Source organism: Trachemys scripta, chromosome 8 (genome assembly GCF_013100865.1).
Source record: "Trachemys scripta elegans isolate TJP31775 chromosome 8, CAS_Tse_1.0, whole genome shotgun sequence".
Classification (NCBI taxonomy): Eukaryota; Metazoa; Chordata; order Testudines; family Emydidae; genus Trachemys; species Trachemys scripta.
The window spans coordinates 76,679,763-76,698,810 of NC_048305.1; the positions used below are offsets into that span (position 1 = coordinate 76,679,763).

A 19,048-nucleotide genomic window follows, 5' to 3' on the forward strand; every position below is an offset into this window, starting at 1 on the left:
TTAAGAGATTGAACTTCAGCAACTTGTAAACATATAGGTGTTGCTGTTGTCCATTTTTCATGTTTGTTTTTCATTCTTACTCACTCATTTTGGTCCAGCATTTCAGGTATGTAAACAAAGCTGCAAGCTGAGCAACTTTCATTCTTCACCCCAAAATCAAAATAGCTATTTGTTTTTTATGAAAGGGATATGACAGCTTTAAAAAATCATGCCTGTCCAAACACTTTTTACCTACTTACTATTACAAATAGCCCTTAAGAGTACTACAGTTGAAATAGGTGAGCGAAAAATAACTAATTTTTCAGTCTATGCATCTGACAGCACTTTGTGTATAGTCAGTTTCACGGTTTTCTCTGTTCGTGTTGGTGGTTCACAAAGTGAAAATAATTTGGTAGTGGTACTATGAGGTGAATGTAGTACTGTCCTGACACTACTTTTAACTCATTCATATTAAAATAAACTAGATTTCAGGTTGGTGTCCCTTACCATTTTATGTTGTGATCTGGAATAATATCCGAGGGCCTGATTCTGTAGCTGGCTCTCTGCAGGCAACCCCTTGTGGCCACATGAAGTATCATTGAAGTCAGCAGCAGGGGAAGATATCAAGGAAATTGGGAGGTGGAGAGTCTGAAATAGAAATACTAGGTAACTGGGGAAGGCAGCTGTCTGTCACTCCATAAAGAAGAAACAAGCACAAGAAAAAGTAAACTTTGGTAAAAGTAGTGTTCCATTTTCTTAGCCATAGATCTTGCTAGTTATATGAAGTATAAGTCATGTGTAAAGCAGGGATGTCAAACTTTCTATGAAGAGGGCCAAGATATGTTTTTAATTCTAGTCTGTAGGCAGAGTCTATGAAGGTTGGGTTGTGTGCTGCCCTTGATTCACAATGGATCTCCCACTGATAACAATGGGAGGTTTGAACAAAGACTGCATGATAGAATCTGGCCCTTACATAATACACTGCTACCTCGATATAACGCGACCCGATATAACACGAATTCAGATATAATGCGGTAAAGCAGTGCTCCGGCGGGGGTGGGGGCGGCTGCGCACTCCGGTGGATCAAAGCAAGTTCAATATAACGTGGTTTCACGTATAATGCGGTAAGATTTTTTTGGCTCCCGAGGACCGTGCTATATCGAGGTAGAGGTGTAATTAATTTTGTTGTTAAGGTTACTGTTTGCAGTGTCGCTCAGTGGGGAAAAGATGATGCACAGGGCTTTGTTACCATCACTGCTGTTTTTGAGGTTTTGGACTCTTTGCTAGTGCTTTTATTCAGTTTATGCACACAGTTATGATGATTGTGCAAGAGAGGTGCACAATTGCATATGTAAGTTATTGGAAATTATTTTAAAATATTTTCATTAGACTTAAAAGTTAACAGTGGAGGCACTGTGACCTAGTATATAGAGCACTGGTCTGCGGCTCAGGAGACCTAAATTTGGTAACACTGAACAGGTCATTCTGTGCCTCAGTTTCCTAATCTATAAATCAGAGATGATACTAACTTAATAAAGTCCTTTGAGATTACTTATGAAAAGTGCTATATAAAAGGTAGGTGGTATTAGTCTTATTATTTATTATATAACACACTTCTGAGATTGAGGGCAGTTCATGTTTTTTAGAGCAGTTTCAGGCTGTCTGCAAACTTACAGTGATAATTCTGTATGAGTAGTTCTTCATTTATATTTGCCCATTTGGAAGTTTTTCTTCTCATCTGGAAGAGCTAGAAACTTAATTTTTAACTGCAGAATTTGAATCTGGTCACAGAGAGGAGATAAATACATTAAACCAGCTAGAGGAAATCCATGGGTTGGGTGTCTCAAAAATGATGTATAGGAAGATTAAATTATGTTAGAATTCATTTATCCCCAGTAACTGATACTAGAATGCTACTAGTTTTCACTAGTGACTGGGAGACCCTTTGCACATTAGTGAGTTTTGTCAATTGGCAAGCAAATAAACAAAGCAAGGATAATGGATCACAAAATGTACTTTGAAAATTGTGGTTTTAATTATTTGATAATTAATAGTGTACTAGTAAATCTACTACACTGTTGTACATTGTGTAGGATGAGGTCTTAGTGATATAATACCACACTACAAGCACTGTGCTCTATTTTTCTGAGAAGTGAGAAGAGATGGCTCTGTGTGAGTGCAGGTATTACTGAGCATCTCCTATATTGGGAAGATCCCAGTTCTGCTTGTCTTGTTAGATGAAGATGACTGTGTTTTAGAGAAATTATTATATGGGGTCTTCAGCCCTGAAATTCATTGACCTCAGCTTCTAAACTGTGTAGAGGCATTGAGTATCTAGTAATTTTTCCTATTTAAAAAAAGCCCTGAACTTACTCTTTTGCTTCCTTACATCTTTGTAAAGAAATATTAGTCAGAGAAATTCTTTATTAGTTCAGTACTTGTCCCAGGTCCTTGCTCTAATTACATAATTGTATGCATACATGATTGCTGTAGTTCTTATGTGATGTGGCAATTATTATGGGAACTGTTTATACTTTGCTATTCAATAGAAGAAATAGAGTCATCTTTGCAAGTCATTGAAGCAGAAATGAAAGCTTTCCCAGGGCTGCAATAGCTTAAGTACCCTTCTTTTAGGCAATTAATGTTTTTCCCACTACATTGACTATGTGTATTTTCAATATTAACTATTACAACATCACTTGTCTAGTAGATTCCATGCTGTTTCACAACCAGTAACTTACAGGGTATGTAACCAAATTTTGCATGCTGAGAAAATACAGGAGTATTATGCCGCCACATGTTATGATTTAACAAGAAAAAATGAAATATAGCTGCCAATATTTGAAAAATAGTTCAAGGAACAAGTCTTCAAGCAAGGCCAAGATTTGTTAGACCATTGGCTATGCTAAGTTTAGTGTGTAATTGCAAACTTCATTTATGCAATATGGGTCCACTGTTCACTGTAATGATATGCATAAATGACCTAGGTGCATTTGTGTGCACAGTTACCCAATTTGCTTGTGAAATTCCACATCTAACTTTGGAAGTCTGGTTCCAGAAGTTTAGTGCAAGTTTTCAGGCTGTACAACACAGGTTTGCACGTTTGGTTTAATCCCCCATGCCCAACAGATGCTAGTTTTCTTCCTCCTATCTATTTTGGTGAAAGGGTTAGTGGACTGCTGTCCACTTCTGGTGTTTTGCAGAGCAGCTGAGAGGTTTTCTCTTTCACCCTGTCACTTTAAGGACAGACCTCTTCACCATCTTCAAAATACATCTTTCTCCACTTGGTTTTTCCCTATTAAGGTCTTGTATTCCAGAGTCCCCCATTTCTCTCTCCTTGACCTCCCCAACTTTCTCTTTGTCCCCAAAGAGATTCTTTGATCTCTCTTGCACCCTGGCATTTCCATCTTTCTTTTGTCTTTACTGTCCTACCCTTCCTTTGGCTCCCCTGAAAAAAAAGTATGCTTTCCTCTGCTACTGCTCCCTGCTGTGCTGCTGTAGTGAGGCACATAACAAGGGAAGTGGCCTTGGAGCTAGGAGGAGGAGCAAGAAATGTAGCCTGGAAGTCTTTATTCTGCAGTCTTACATCCATAATTGATCAAGCAGTACTTAAGAAAATGTATTAATATCTTCAGGAATACACAATAAAGTTCCCTGGCATAAAAATTACTGTAGATAAAAATATTTTGTTGTATAGTTAAACCCTACAAATTTGCCCTAATGACTGGGAGAGACATCGCAAATGATTTGAATGTGGCCAGTTAGCAAGTAAGCAAACAAATACAATTAAATGATAACATATATCACTTAATTGTAGTGTTGCCTGAGTTTAGTATACTAGTAAATGTTCTGTAGCAAAAATAATGAAGTCCTAGTAAGAACAGACCTTGCTTCAGCACTTGAAGTAAAGAGTGTTCCCGTTTTGGGGACTGTGGATTAGTAGAAAGCACAAATTTAAGTTGTTGTGTAGTTGCACACTTATTTCACAGCTTGAGAATTTCATTGGACCTAAAGATGTGCAACAAAGAACCACTAGTTACAATTTCCAACATAATCCATGCTGCGGCCCACTCGTATTGGGCATACGTTTTAATCTGCCACCTCCGTGAGACTGGGGTCTTTCCTGCCATGCTGACACTGTGCTGTGGAATTGAGTATATACAGTCTGTTTACCTAATGTGTGGATGCTTTTTTAAATAGTGTGTTCTCAACGGAACTTGAGCTCCTCCAAGTGATCTTTCCAAATATTTTCAGTTATCTTCTATTTTAAATTGGTTGTTCCTCTACTCTGCCATGCTGAATCAGAGCTTTTGATGAGCAGTGAATCCAGACAGTCACACACAGCTTTCAGAAGCAGCAACTAAGCAGACAGCGGGTAGGCAAGGTTGAAGGGAAAAGCCTTCTTTCAAAGAGACTTTTGTACTGAATATAGTGCTTATGAAAGGTGGTAGTTGACAGCTGTGGAGACTGATGCCCTCGATCCACAACATGGGCATAGGTAGTGGCAGTCGGAGCTTCCATACACTTTGACAATGTGCCTCACCCTAATCTTAAAGAATTTCCATGAGGCTGGTTGGGGTTCAGTTTTCTTGATCTCTTTGCTGAGTGTTAGTGAGCCTGCTGTTTGTGGGAGTTTTACTTTGTCATGTGGAAACTGTCCACTAGGAACTAGGATTGAAACCACCAGACAGATGTTGTTAAATAACCGGTTTTGGTCATAACATGGGCTGGGTTGGAACAGGTGACCTAGGGGTGAGACTGTGTTATTCTTAAGTTGGTGCTGCTTGTTTTAGTATCCTATCAGTACAGTATGTGAGCATCAAAAGTGTTTGTGCACCCATGGCTTTAATTTAAGTGAGTTTACTACTCCTGAGTTTTAGCAATTTGATGACAGTTTTGCAGTTACTCATATATCAGTCTGTTTGGTGAATGAATCATCTGAATGTTGATCAGAAGCATCAGTCAAATTTTACCAAAAGTTTTGGTCTTACCTTCTCTCCTACAGTGACCCGAAAGCACATTCATGCTGGTTTGTGCCTTTAAAAGTAAAGAAATGTACTCAGAAAGTCAAAAACCACAAGAAATGGGGACAGATGTGTGCAATGCTACTTCAACTCATGGCCAGTTTTAACATTTGAATTGCTTGCAAATTTGTCTTCTGAGTCTATTGTTACTATTGCTTCATGTGGACTGATCCTTGTGTTCCAACCTTAGTCCTGTTACCCTGTGTGAGAGGGGCTGGAAGTCTTCGCTGAGTTCTTCAGTCCTGTGTTTTACAGCTCTTCTGTCTAGAGCCTGTGTACTAGACACAGCAGAAAATTACTTGCCCATTCTCTCCTTCCTTCCCTCTACACTCTGTAAAATCCCTGTCTCGCTATTGCAAAGCCACCTCTCTTGGTGCATTATGCCAGACTCCATTTTCCTGTATTAGGGCCCAATTAAGTGTGGGATGGTCAGGGAGGTTTATTTCTCAGAAGATTGCACATCCATGTCCTAGAATTGCTAGCCTTCAGGAACACCGTTAGAAAAGCTAGGGTTAGGGCACAAGTGATGGTATAGCCTCCCTGAAACACTGGAGTATTGCCTGAGTGAGAAGAGTCCAATTTTTTGATGGGGATGAGGGGAATCTAGCCTTGAAGTCTGTCTGTATCCAGAGAAATCCAATCTAAGAGACTCTGAGCCACAAAGCATTTATCTCACAAAAGTGACATCCTTCTGGTTTTTGGAGCCTGCTACACACATAGGGCTGCCGCTTTGTAGACCTTTTTCACGTTCTTTAATGTCATTGATTTTGTAACTGCTAACTGACCTCAGAAGGATCTCACATCAATGCCTTGGCAATCTAATGGAGCTGTGGTCTCTGTTTCCTCCAATTTTCCTCTCTGGGGTGTTCTGCAAAATCCACAGAGGCAAAGCCATTGTTGTAGAATCATTTCCACCTGGCCAGATGGATCTCCTTTTATGCTAATAGTTCTCCACTGGCACACTGGTATCCAGGCTTCAGGACCCTGTCTCCTCTCTCAGAGAGAAGGATGGCCATACATTTCAGTATCTTCCAGGCAAAATGCAAACCCCGCTTTTTTGAGCAAGATATCCATCAGTAATACTAGATTTAAAAGGGGGAAAAATACAAAATGAATTAAGCCCAGTTCCTCCTGACTGGGAGGAGAGATTATATCTCTGTGCAGGTGATTATATCTCTTGTGGAAGGTGCTCAGATGCTGCATTTATGAGGGTTACATAAAAACCTATGTGTATATAGATGAGGCTGAAAAGGATCTTTGATACCTATGAGAGGACACAAAGTGATTAAAATTAGTACCTTGTACTTAGAGCACCTTTCACTTGAGGATCTCAATACTCCTTAGTGGAGCAGTGAGGATGAACATCCCAACTAGTTTTAAATTTGTGAATGGGATTACATAATGGGGTTGCCTGCAATAGTCAAGGACTGTACTTAATCACCCACAAGGTCCCTTCCAGTCCTATGATCCTCCCCAAAGATAAGGTGCCAGTGGTGTGGGAAAGGCCAATTTAATGGTTTCTACTCCTGTGTAATTCATACTTTCCTAAAGCTTGGAGGATATGGTCTTCTCTCCATTATAGAAAATGGAACATGTTCTTTGTATGTTGCCATAAAGCATTAGGGCCAATTCCTGTTCCCTTGATCATATCCTTCACTTTCTTCAAGAGGGTCGTGACAAAGTCCTTGCTGTCAGCACCTTTTGTGTACAGATCCCTTTGCTCGCTGCTGTCAAAGAGAACACCATTGGGCCTCATCTGCTAATAGAAGGCTTCCTTCAACTTTGTGTAAATAAGCCTATCTGGATACCTGTTTTGGACTCATTTGGAGTCTGAATTTAGTTCTCTCCTACCTTCAAGACTCGGAAGTGTCAGTGAGTTTTCTATTGGCTTTTTAGTCATTTTTCTAGATAATATTGTTTCCAGGAAAGGGATCAGCAAGTTGGCAGCTGTCTCTTTATCTCCTCTCCCTTACTCTCTTTCCACAACAATAAGATGATAGAGGGAGAGGGAACATTTTGGTACTCAGTCAGGAGTTAGTTTCTGTGGCAGCCTCTGAACACTATGGCCTTGAGGTTCTATCTGGAAAGAATTAGAGGAACAGAAATCTTTAAATAGTTGTTCTAATGGACAGAATCAGGGATGAAGACAAGGCCTCTAAAAATAAGTTTGGCCCACTGGATTAAAACCTCTAGATCAAGTGTTCATCTAAAGGGATCCCCTGCTCCCCAGAATATTCACCCACGGTAGAAAAAAAATGCAAAGGTGCAGTGTGATGCTCTCTCTTTTCTCTTAATTGGTATAAATGCGTAAGCAGAGGAGGCTTTGAGTGTTGAGAGCAATTGTCTTTGTGTCATTATCCTTGTGTTAGAGTAGACAGATTCTTGACTGGTATATCAGAGAACGCAAACATTAGGATTTTACATCTTAATGTTTCTGCACCTGAGAAACATCAGCGTAAAACAGGGATTCTCAAACTTTGCAACAGTGAGCTTCCCTAAGCTTAGAGAGAGAAAAAAATTGCACCTCCCAGCCCCCCATTGTTTACAGTGACAACACAAAACTGAAAATCCTATATTTTGCAAAAATACAAATAATAATGTAGCAGTGTATGATCAATATAGTTAAAATAAGGGTATGAGTATCAAAAGTACTAATTTTATTGCATAAATTATTTTTCGTGCTATCTCACAGTTGTGTTCCAAAAAATACAAACTGTAGCAACTAAAATAAAACTGCACAAACATTTTAGGAAATCATAACGCCATTGACTGTGTGACACCGCCCCAGCTGTCCTGGGCTTACAGGCAGGGAACAGGGCCTCCCATTTAGTGCAGATGGCCCGGCAGGTGGGGGTGGGGCAGGTCAGAGCATGGCAGTCAGAGGTTCACTAGCACTTTGAGTTCCGCATGGGTCTGGTACAGCAGGAAGTTCATCAGGGTACTGAGCTGGGCTGCGGCTGGCCAGGACCAGCTGGTTACTGTCTAGCCGTACTGGTGCCATAGGGGAGGTGGTGTGTCACGCTGGAACCATACAGGGTTCATGGCTCCCCACTGCCACAGGGACCCCCGTGGTGGCTTCTCCCTGTCGCAAGCAGTCAAGCTCCAGCACCAGGGATGGAGAGGAAGGCAGTGCCAATAGCTTCTGCAGAGCTAACAGCCGGCTTTGCATAAGGGCTGCTGCCATGATAGGGGCACCAGCTGGAAATGAACAGCTGCAGCAGCTGAGGAAAGAGAATCCTTCTGCTAAGCCCAATTCATCCAGCCCTGCAGCCCAGGGATGAACAGTAGCAAATGGAGGGGATATTGCAGGGCAGGGCTGAGACAGGAGTGGAGGGGAGCCCCACGTATGTGGCTGGGCTGGGTGGAAGGGAGCCCCTGGGATATTGCGGGGGTGCTTCAGCCAAAGAGGAGAACCCCAGGAGATGGAGGAGCCCCAGCTGAGCTGGTGAGCACAGCACAGGGGGAAGATGGCAGGGATGGGAGGCCTTGTGTTACTGGAGAAAAGATGGGGAATCAGGAGAATCCCTGTGCTGCTGTAGGCAGAGATAAGTTGGGGGCTGGAGCAGGGGAGCCCCTGCAAGCTGCTTCCCCCACAGACCCCTGGGTGGCCCCTGTCCCAGCACCGTCCTCTGGACAGAGCTCTGGCTCCTTCTGCCCTGCCCCCAGGCAGGACAGAGCTCTGGGTCTACTCTGGGAGCACTTAACCGCTGGCCAAAAGGTAGGCAACTGGTGCCTGTGCCTCATTGTTTGAGAACCTCTGGTCTAGAGTGACCCTCCCTGGTGCTGCTGATGCCCTTTCCATTATTGTTACTTTGATAGTTCTATGTCATCAGTGTTTTGTGTTCATGTTTAGGAATAGGTAAAGTTTTCCACATGCCTCCAGACTCTCCCTCGAGTTTAGCTTCATGGTAAGTGTAAATCATTACCCAATGTAAAGTACAGTTTAAAGTTATTTCCCAACCATGGCTGATGTAGAGTTTTTCCTTGCAAGGCCTCTGTTGCAAACTTCAATTTCCTCTGCCCCTAGAGGGCTCAGCCCCTCTTAATCCTAAATCCACATGCTAGTTTGCTTCAGCAGTAATTGCGCTGTACCTTCATGCATAGTTCAAACACCTGATAAGAAGTGATTCAGCAAGTGGCTCTGCATCTCTCTGCATTGTCATAAAGTCTGTCAGCCTATTACAAGAGGTTCATAATCACTGTTTTCTTCTTATTCCTTTTAACCATCAAATAGACAAATGGTAAGAAAGCTTCAGCTAAGAGTCCCAGAGACAGGACAGGACCAAAACTTTTGCTTCTGTTTGGCGCTTGTATGATGTGAGCAGATGATTGTGCATTCCTCACTGTTGTAGCAGATGTAGACAAGACTTCCTTGCAGATAGTTCTCATTCATGTTTTGGATTTAAATCAAATTAGCTTGAATGCGTCAACATTTTGAAGCTGTAACTGTATTTTTATGACATAATTTGAACTATAGTTATCAACAGATCTTCCAAGACCGAAAAAGTTTTAAGAATGAAAGGGAATTTCAAACTGTCATTGGGTAATTCCACAATAACAGTTACTAGTGCTTATTGGAACTAAAATGTATCTAGCTTAATGATGGTCCGATGGTTTTTAGAGGAGAACAAACACTATGATAAACAAAGATAGGAAAAGACTATCTTTGCTTCTTTGTGAATCATTCTTTAGAGTTTGAAAGGTAATTGAAAGTTTTGGAATTTAGATTGTAATTTAACATGGCACAGTAAGAGAAAATAAATGAGTTTTTCAGCATGGTTATAAATGAAGGTTTGTTGAATATTTCTATTTGGTTTAGGACTAACTTTTAATTGTTCACTTTTATATATGGAAAATGTTCTCCTTCCTTCTTAGCCTTAGATTGTAAGCAAAAAAAGTCAAGATCAAGATCTGGAAGCAAGAAAAAAATGCTGCCATTACCTCATAGTGCTGATGAAGTTTACATACTCCGATGCAGGTATATGCAGGATTTTTATAATTGGTTAACTGAAATTACAGTATCTGGGGTTTTGTTTTTGTTTCTAAAAAGAGGTTATATATTGTTGCTTTTACATAAGAATATTCAGAAGTATATATTGTAATTCCATTTGATTTAAAAAGTCAATATTGAGCAAAACAAACAACTAAGTTTAATATTACAGTAACCTAAACAAAAAAGAACCTGAAACAGTCTTACATTTTGGAATAGATTTTTTTCCCCTCTCCTGGCTGAAAATGTGTTTTCCATATTTCATATTTGGGCAGTGTTCTTCCCCTGCACAAAACAAACAAAAGCCTATTAATGGAAATGGGCCATTAACTATAGCATTACAAATGTGAAGGTATAATTTGTAGTATAAACTTCAATCTTGTGTTTATATCTTCGTAGTCATTTGAAACAATTATCAAGTATTGTTGAATTAACCATGAAACCATTAGGGTTTTCATCTAAAAAATATATTAAAATGAGCTTTTAGGAGAAAAGTTTACTTTCTGTATAATTCTTAATCCTTAGCAATGTCTGCTGAGACCTGTATTTTGTTTAATGCTAATATATCTTCTTGATGGAATGATTTTAAAATTTGCACAGGTTTTGTGGTCTGGTCTTTCGAGGACCATTGTCTGTTCAGGAAGACTGGATAAAGCACTTGCAGAGACACATCGTCAATGCAAATCTTCCACGGACTGGGGCTGGCATGGTTGAGGTCACATCGCTACTTAAAAAGCCTGCTTCAATTACTGAAACTTCATTTTCTTTACTGATGGCAGAAGCAGCATCATAGAACAAGGAAACCTTTTAAATTTGAATTGGATGTAAATTTGAAATTCTTTGTCATTTTTTTAAAAATATTGCTACACTAAATTATGTTTATAAATCCTAAAGCCAGAGAAGTAGGGAAAGTGAATTACAGTAACATCAAAACAAATTGAGTACTTAACAGTTACAGTAAGTAGTCTTTATATTTTATATAGGGTGGCAGATGTGTTTTTAAGGTTTACTATGTTTTTGTCAGTTACTGTGTTCACTATCAATACAAGATCGTTACATGTAAGCAGCCATTTTTAAATTGTTGCACATGGGTACTTATCGACAGATTTTATTAAAAACAAACCATGCCCTCTGCAGTGTTACCAGAATCAAGGCTCTGTTTATTCAAAAAACAAAAACACACACACACACACACACACACACACACACACACACACACACAAAACCCACTTGCATAGTAAAATAAGATATTATATTTTGTTTGTATGTATGTAGTGTTTTGTATAATACCAAGAACCGCTAATACAACTTACTCAACTTAGGGCATTAAATATCATGTACTTCATAGTTCAAGAGACTGTTTCATTCAAATAGGGCAATTAGTACTATTCTATCTAGGTGTGTAAGTGTTTTTTTTAAATCATATGAGGCTTTTTTGTACTAAAAAGTGGAGGGAAACTTGTTTAAACAAATATTTCTAAGAGAAATATGTACATAGTACTGGAAATTATTTGTGGTAAGGAAGTATTCTTTACTTCAGTTGCATTTCTCACTGACAATAAAGTGGTGCATCCATGCTACCTCCTACTTTGTCAACAAAGATGTTATTTACCCTTTACATTTTTGTATCATAGTAGATTCAAATCTAACTTTCTTTATTGCAAAGCATTTTTTTTTGGTTAAAGTTTGTTTCCTTATGATGTTTTACTTAAAGTCTGACTTGCTTACAGAACAGTTTGCCTCTCTACTACTTTATTTAACACTGTAGAAATGTACTAATGAGAACTGCTCACTACACGGTTTAGGACTAGACTTTTCATTTATAATTCTGTTTAATTTTTTTTGATCATTTTAACAAATTTGAACACATTGAAATGTTTCTACATATGAAGAGAATGTTTACAATTTAAATTTTAGAACTTGTTTTGGATGTGATTCTATGTATGAAAACTGTGTAACACTATGCTCATGCTAAGGACCTACTTACGGAATTACTGAAATAAATGTGCTGTGAGGATGGACAATATGGTGCAGGTGTCTTGGTCATGATAAATTGTGTTTGTTCATTTAAATTGTCATCAAAACGTGATTTAATTTTTTAATCAGTAAATCAGATTCCTCTACAAATCAGTTTTGTATGCAAGTAACATTTCATTTTATTCATGTAGGGTAACTAAAACTGTAGTTAAATCAAGAATATGCATTGATATTTTCTTTATATGTAAATAAAGTTAAAAGCAGTTAAAACAAGGAGTATTTTGGTAGAGTATATACATACCTCACTGCCAGTGAAATTGCTTTCCTATGGTATATCTCCTTACCAGAAAAATCTCTAAATAAAAAGGTTTAAACAAAATCTAAATGTCTATAATGTGAAGCATTTCTTATTTGTGTTATTTATGAAATAACAGTTCATGAGAAATTGATTTGTCTTGCTTGAGATTAGAATCTCCTCATTAGTGATCCAGAGTAGAATACATTTACTCACAACATAATATGATCTGTTCACAGATGCATTACATTTGATTGGTGTAAATGTCAGGATGATGGGGTTTTTTTTATAAAGTTGAAATAATCTCCATACTAGGACTTGCTAATATCTCGCAAAAGTAGCTCTCTATATGTCTAGGGGCTAATGTCTTAGAGAGGTATTGTAATGTATTCTTAGTGCAGGGGTTCTCAAACTGGGGGTCGGGACCCCTTAGGGGGTCACAAGGTTATTACATAGGGGGTTGCAAGCTGTCAACCTCAACCCCAAATCCCGCTTTGCCTCCAGCATTTATAATGGTGTTAAATATATTAAAAAGTGTTTTTAATTTATAAGGGGGTGTCGCAGTCAGAAACTTCCTATGTGAAAGGAGTCACCAGTAAAAAAGTTTGAGAGCCACTGTCTTAGTGTAACTCCCTGTGGATAACTTGAAGCTTTAACATGTCCATTATATTGTTACCTATCTGAATCAAAAATATACCTCAAAATATTCAAAGGGTTTTTGGGCTGTGGGAAAAATTTTAAAAATAGGATAACTGAAATATGTCGATGTATAGTACAAAAACACCCTACTATAATGTTGTAGGGCGTCTCTTGTTATTTAAAAAGAGTGCTGCCTCCTGATATTTTTAGGATGAGAGGAAAATCTCATAGCAATACTCCTGAGCATTTCCTTACATGTGGTTGGTTTGATATACTAAAACTGCATTTAATCTTGATTTTTTTTATATCTGATCGTAAAACTGAGTGTCTGTTATCATTTAGGAACCGATCCTACATTGTGTAGCGCACAGGTGGACTGCTGTGCCCATGCAAAGCTCCATCTACATCAGTTGGGCTTTGCTTGAATGCAGCAGTACACCCACACACTAGACAATGTAGGATCAGGGCCTTATTCTCTGTCTGCATGGGAGCTGGTTTAGTTGTGGATACTGAAAAATAAGTAGGAGTTTGCAAGCAACCTGTGGGATTTTGAGCTCTTGTGGTGGAAAACTTGCTTTGTAAGGTGAAGGTGGAGGATTAGAAAAAATATTCATAAGAAGTGGATGTAAATTAGATAAGAACAATGAAATTGCCTTGAAAGTTCAGAATGTTTTATTAGAATATTTGTTTATTCTTTTCACAAAAAGATGTTAAACATATTCTGTGGCTGGTTAACTTATGAAAAATTCGGTGAAGCTACACTGATAATTATCTAACATTGCTAAATATGCTGATAGAGTAAAACTGTACCATGCACAATTTAGCAGTAGTAGAAAATCTAACTAGGTTTTCAACAAGATAAATAACTTGAATTTTATTTAGTTCATTCAAACCAGGCAGTGTGTAATACCACTGAGTGAATCACTTTATGTAACATCTTCACTTTTAAAGTTAAGTTTGAAAAGCATATGGGTCTAGTCCTATAATCCTTGAATGAGGAGCTCTGAAACTTCCAGGATCAGACCCTTAAATTTTGAGAAAATGGTCTGTTTGTAATGGCTAGAATTTTGCGTAGTGTGAAGCAGAGCTGCACAATTCTTCAGATATACCCTCACTGCTGATCCAGATCTGTCTCAAAATGCGGCATCCTGCTGTGCTTGTCTTGGACTCCTACCAATATATATATATTTTTTAATATAGGCAAATCTTAGCACCCTTTGAATAGTTAAATTCATTGCACTTGGGACCTACATTGGATTTGAAATGAATTATATAAAAGTGGCTTATTAAATTATCCTTAGGTCTTTTTCAAATAACCCTATTGACCCAAGATGTTAGGATTTCTCTACTCTCCAAGTGTAACTGTTGCTGGGAGTCTTGATCCCCATCAGTATTTGCTGTCAGATTCCATAAATCCCAATTTCCGGTACTATGGAGGTAATGAAAAATCTGATAGAACAGGTTTAGTTAAATCGCTCATCCTTTTTCATTTCACAGAGAAGTCTAAAATTTTCAAACTTGTGCACCTAATTCCATCTGTAGGCATCTGAATAAGTGGTCTGATTTTCAGAAGTGCTTAGCATTCACAGCCCATTTAGCTCCCACTGACTTCAGTGCTTCCATTGACTCAGTAAGTTGCTCAGTACGTCTCAGCCCACGTTATGTAGGTTCCAAAATACGGATTTTCACACTTCGTGCTGGGCATCCAATTTGAAAAATTTGGTCTAGTGTTTGGCCTTTTCTTTTGTTTATAGCCATTACTGGTTACTGTACTTTAATATATTTATTGGTAACCAGCTGAGTTCCCATGCCTTGTCTCTCCGATGAGATCACCAGAAAGGGTGCCAATTGTGATGGATTGTTTTTGTGTTGCAGACACTTTTCCACTAGGAACTGAATGGAGATGACGACTGAATTAACATAAATCATTCTGACTAGTTTATACATGTTGCTTTGTGGCCAATTCGAATGACCATGTTCAGCCTGAACTGATAAGGCTGATTTTTTTTTTCCAGTTAAAAGCGTTTATTAGCTTTCTTAGGGTAAAATATATAATTTCGTAGAAGAGGGATTACAACTTTCCAAAAAGTTGGAAAGAACTGACAGGAAAAGCAAAGGAGGGGTGATGCATAGGGTGTTTGGTGAAGTGCAAGACAGTTTTACAATGGATCATTTTAGCATGGATGTCAAGCAATAAGGATGATTGGTCTGATTTTTCAGAGGTGCCACTTTTTAGATTTCATGGACTTCCATGGGAGTTACAGGTACTCAAAACCTCTGAAAATCAGGCCACACACATTTTCCAAAATGTTTCAGTCTTTTGTTAGCCACCCACCCTGCCAAATGACAAAATTCATAAGTCCAGTCCTCTGAGCATAGGGATGTTGAATCTTTGCATATTTGCTGTGCTTAGGAGGCTTTAGGCAGAGTCTTCACTAGGGAGTTGAACCATTTGAATTGCACTCATGTAAGCACCAGTGGTACAGTGTGTCCACACTAGCCATGTTTCAGGCTAAAGACCGTTGCAGTTTTGCTCTGTCTCCTTATATTATGCTCTTCTACAGCAATGTAGTTGCACTGACCTCCCAATAACTATCCTAGTTTCTGGTACAGCTCTCGCAAGCTGTTTGCTTCTGGCAGATTGTGGAAGGACTTCTAGAATATCCTGGGAAGCACAGGAGAATTACGGGAAAAGTCAAATTTTTGACAAGCCATTAGGAGGCATCTGAGTGAGCTGCTGCAGAGTGGTGAAATGGTTCAGACAATACCTGCAGAGAGCTAGAGACACAAACACACATCAGGCACTTACTGCTGCTTGACACATGCATAGCTGTGTGTTTTAACTCTTGGATGAATTGCACCCGGTGAACCATGACTACAAGCTTGTGGGACAGAGTTGTTCTGGTGACTTGGGATGGCCAGCTCTACCTACAGAACCTTGGGATGAAAAAAGAAACTGTTCCGGAACTCTTATGCTAACCAGGGCCCAATACTGCAGTGCTAGACTTCTGTGGAAAAGAGTAGTCATCATCCTGTTGAATTTGGCCACCCCAGATTCATTACCAGTCATCTGGAGAGAGTCAGTCTGGAATCAGGAAGTCCATGGTAGTTGCTGTTCTGGTGAAAGTGTGCAAGACAAAACCTAGTGTATTGCAGGAGTGTGTGATAAAGCTGCTAATGTGCCTAAGTTTATCAAGGTATTTAAACAGTTGGGTTTTGTGAGTTGTTGATGGAAGAATCCATATATCCATTCTGTGTCCCACCATCTTCCCAAACAAGCTCAGGAATACACTTAACTGGAAGGGCTGCTTCTCCGTGGTGGTGCAGGCCTTCTTGGATCTTTATAAAAAGTTCATGAAGCCTTTGGAGCCTTGAAACATGCATAATTCCAGGATTTTCAAAACTTAGAACTTCATAAGAGTGAGCAGTGTGGAATCCACCAAACTATTTTGACATTAATGGTGTTCTCTTCCAAGGCTTGTTCATAGATTAAGCCTTTTCCTGAGTATGCAAACATATATAGAAGAAAATTCAGCTATACACCGAGCAGAATGGTGATGAATAGCAAGTGTTTGCTCTTATGAATGGTTTTTGGAAACAGTAATTAGGGATTGGGATGAAATAAGGGCTATAGTTAACAGAACTCTCTACTAGACTGTAGTTTGTACCCCACTAGTCAGTGGATTGTTACTTGCACATTGGTTACATTCCAGAATTGTGCTTTATACAGTTTTAAAGGTATTACCTAAACAGCTAGAAAGAATCTGCTTAGGAAAGTGTTTCATAGAAAGTCAGACTAATTTCATGTGATTTCAGGTGTATAAGCTCAGCATGCGATGTGAATGCCATTGCCTGGCACGTGGGCTAGCAGAGTCAATGTAATGGAAACATTTTGGCCATAGTGCCCAATATGTAACTTCTTGCAATAAAATGTTCCTATGTTTTGCCTTTTAACACTGCAGTTTGTGTGACTTCTTGAATTTTTTTCCCAACTGGTCCTTCTTTCCAAGTTCAGCCACCTGACTTGGTTCAGTGAGCTGCCATATATGCCAAAGCAGGCCCTTCTGCTTCCACCTGGAACAATGCTCTATGAGCTAAAATGGGGGCCAAGAGAATTACAAGACCTAGGAAATTCTGAGGGGCTTGAATTGGGGGAGCTAGGAAGGGTCTAGCCAGCTGTTACTTGTGCTACAGTGGTGCAGGTGGAGAATGGAGACTAGTGAAGCAGAGAGAGAGTGTGGACGCTTCTGCCCTGGTATGAGGCTATATCCATCCTTTCACAAATAATAATGGCACTATTCATAAGAATCTGGAGAACTTTTCCACTGAGCCTGCCAAATCCACCCTCATTGGTACCTTTATCATAAGGAGCTACCTATCTCCTGTAAAGGGTCCCAGATCCTCCATCACAGAACTGGCTTGCCTATTGGGTCACCAGTCACGTTTGGATCCTGAGTCCACCTCAAAAAGATCCTGTGATCCTAGCAGTATATCAGGTATCTCTCAGTGCATCTCCTTAGCCTCCTGATCCTCCCTGCTGGCAGTCCTGAGCCCTCACAACCACACCACAAAGTGATTCATTGTGGACTCACAGCACTTAAGACTCACTGGGGCAGCAAATGCCCAGGAGCCTATCAAGTTCATCATAAAATGAGCATGTTTTTCACTAACTGTTATTTTCTCTGGGCCTTGTTATATTGTAGTTTAAGGCCCTTAATCCCCTGGCATTGGTTGCTAGTCTTGGTTATCCTAAACTCTGCCACCACCTGGACATAAAACAGAGTATTTCTAATTATGTTGCCTGGCTTACCTTGCATCTCCACCTCTCCCCAGACTTGAGACCAGGGCCTGCCAGCTGGCAGCCTATTTATGAGAAGGCTTCCTCTATGACATGCAGGTAATATTCAAGTGCTTGAAGCAGAAGATACTTGCAGTCTTAGTAGTTTGCATCTGCAACCCATGTGTGTGCAACTTTGTACAGGTAAGTGGTGTCTGATCAACTTGACTTCTAGTCAGTGGAGCACAGAACCTAGACCAGACAGGCCACCAAAATGCTCTGGGATGGAAGAGGACTATTTGCACCATTTGAGGTGTTACAGCAGCAGACTGTGTCCACTGTGGCAGTGGAGACTGACACAGTGGTTAACCTGGCTGGAAACGTGTCCAATTCAAAAGATGTTTGGTATGGATACACATCACTGGGAGCGCTAGTATGGAGGCAAGGGTGCAGGTGTGCTAGGGAGACCCACACACAGGGTCGTGGTAAATTTCCCTAATATATACAACATCACAGAAACAAGTATTCCTGGTAGTTTTGAGATTGACCCACCTTGGAATTGCCCCTATATGAACAGCTTTGTTGTGAGTGAGACTTGAAGGGATAGCAAAATGCTGGACCCCCTCCCTTACACTTCCAAAAATGTTTGAACCAATCCCATAGCATGTGTAGCATTGTGTATTTTAGCATCCTGTATCCCAGTAAAAAGCTACGTTTTTAACCTCTCAAAACTGGGTCTTTTTAACAAAAGTTAACTGACAATTGTATCTTTACTTATTGAATGCACCCTTTTGTATTGGAGAGAACTGCAACATCCTCTCTCCTCCTCTCCCCCCCCCCCCCCCCCCCACGTCCTGTTTTGGGGAGGGGTGTTTGCTGATGCNTGCACCCTTTTGTATTGGAGAGAACTGCAACATCCTCTCTCCTCCTCTCCCCCCCCCCCCCGCCCAATGACTTTTTAGGGAAAGTGCTGTATACTGATCTTTGTACTTGTATATTATTGTAATGATCTGTGCTTTTTGGAATTTCATTGCCAGTGTGACTGTTCTTCAGATGTTTGGGTTATCTACACAAGGTAGTATTGATGATGGATCCTTTAGACAGCTACAAATACAAATCATGTTCATGTATGTCTTTATGAAACATATTCAAATTCAACTTAATAACTTAAGTCACTGCAGTAATGAATGCCGAAGTCATGATTTCTTGCACTTGTTCAGTATAAGAGATATGACTGACAAAGAGAGTGTGAGTTAACAAGCTTAAGCTACATTTTAACTGAATGAGGAAGTGCATGTCAACCATGTAGAAACCCTGCTTACTAGAAATAAGACTTTCATCTACCTCTTTTCTAAAAAAGCCAATTA

The 19,048-nt window shown here is 39.7% G+C and overlaps 1 protein-coding gene and 1 long non-coding RNA gene across 10 annotated transcripts in view; one reads left to right on the top strand and one right to left on the bottom strand.

Moving 5' to 3' along the window:
- ZNF644 (zinc finger protein 644) overlaps window positions 1-12,349 on the top strand; it is an 88,514-nt gene extending 76,165 nt beyond the window's left edge. For all 8 annotated transcript variants that reach the window (XM_034780193.1, XM_034780191.1, XM_034780192.1 and 5 more), the window contains 2 exons: window positions 9,879-9,981; window positions 10,594-12,349. In XM_034780193.1, the coding sequence (XP_034636084.1) occupies window positions 9,879-9,981; window positions 10,594-10,786 (296 nt within the window). In that variant the 3' untranslated portion in view covers window positions 10,787-12,349. The remainder of the gene's footprint in view (window positions 1-9,878; window positions 9,982-10,593) is intronic.
- Window positions 1-19,048, bottom strand: part of LOC117882164 — a 42,581-nt gene that overhangs the window by 5,921 nt on the left and 17,612 nt on the right. For both annotated transcript variants that reach the window (XR_004646938.1, XR_004646939.1), the window contains 2 exons: window positions 10,201-10,278; window positions 487-627 (listed from right to left, as the gene is read on the bottom strand). This is a non-coding gene — a long non-coding RNA (uncharacterized LOC117882164). The remainder of the gene's footprint in view (window positions 1-486; window positions 628-10,200; window positions 10,279-19,048) is intronic.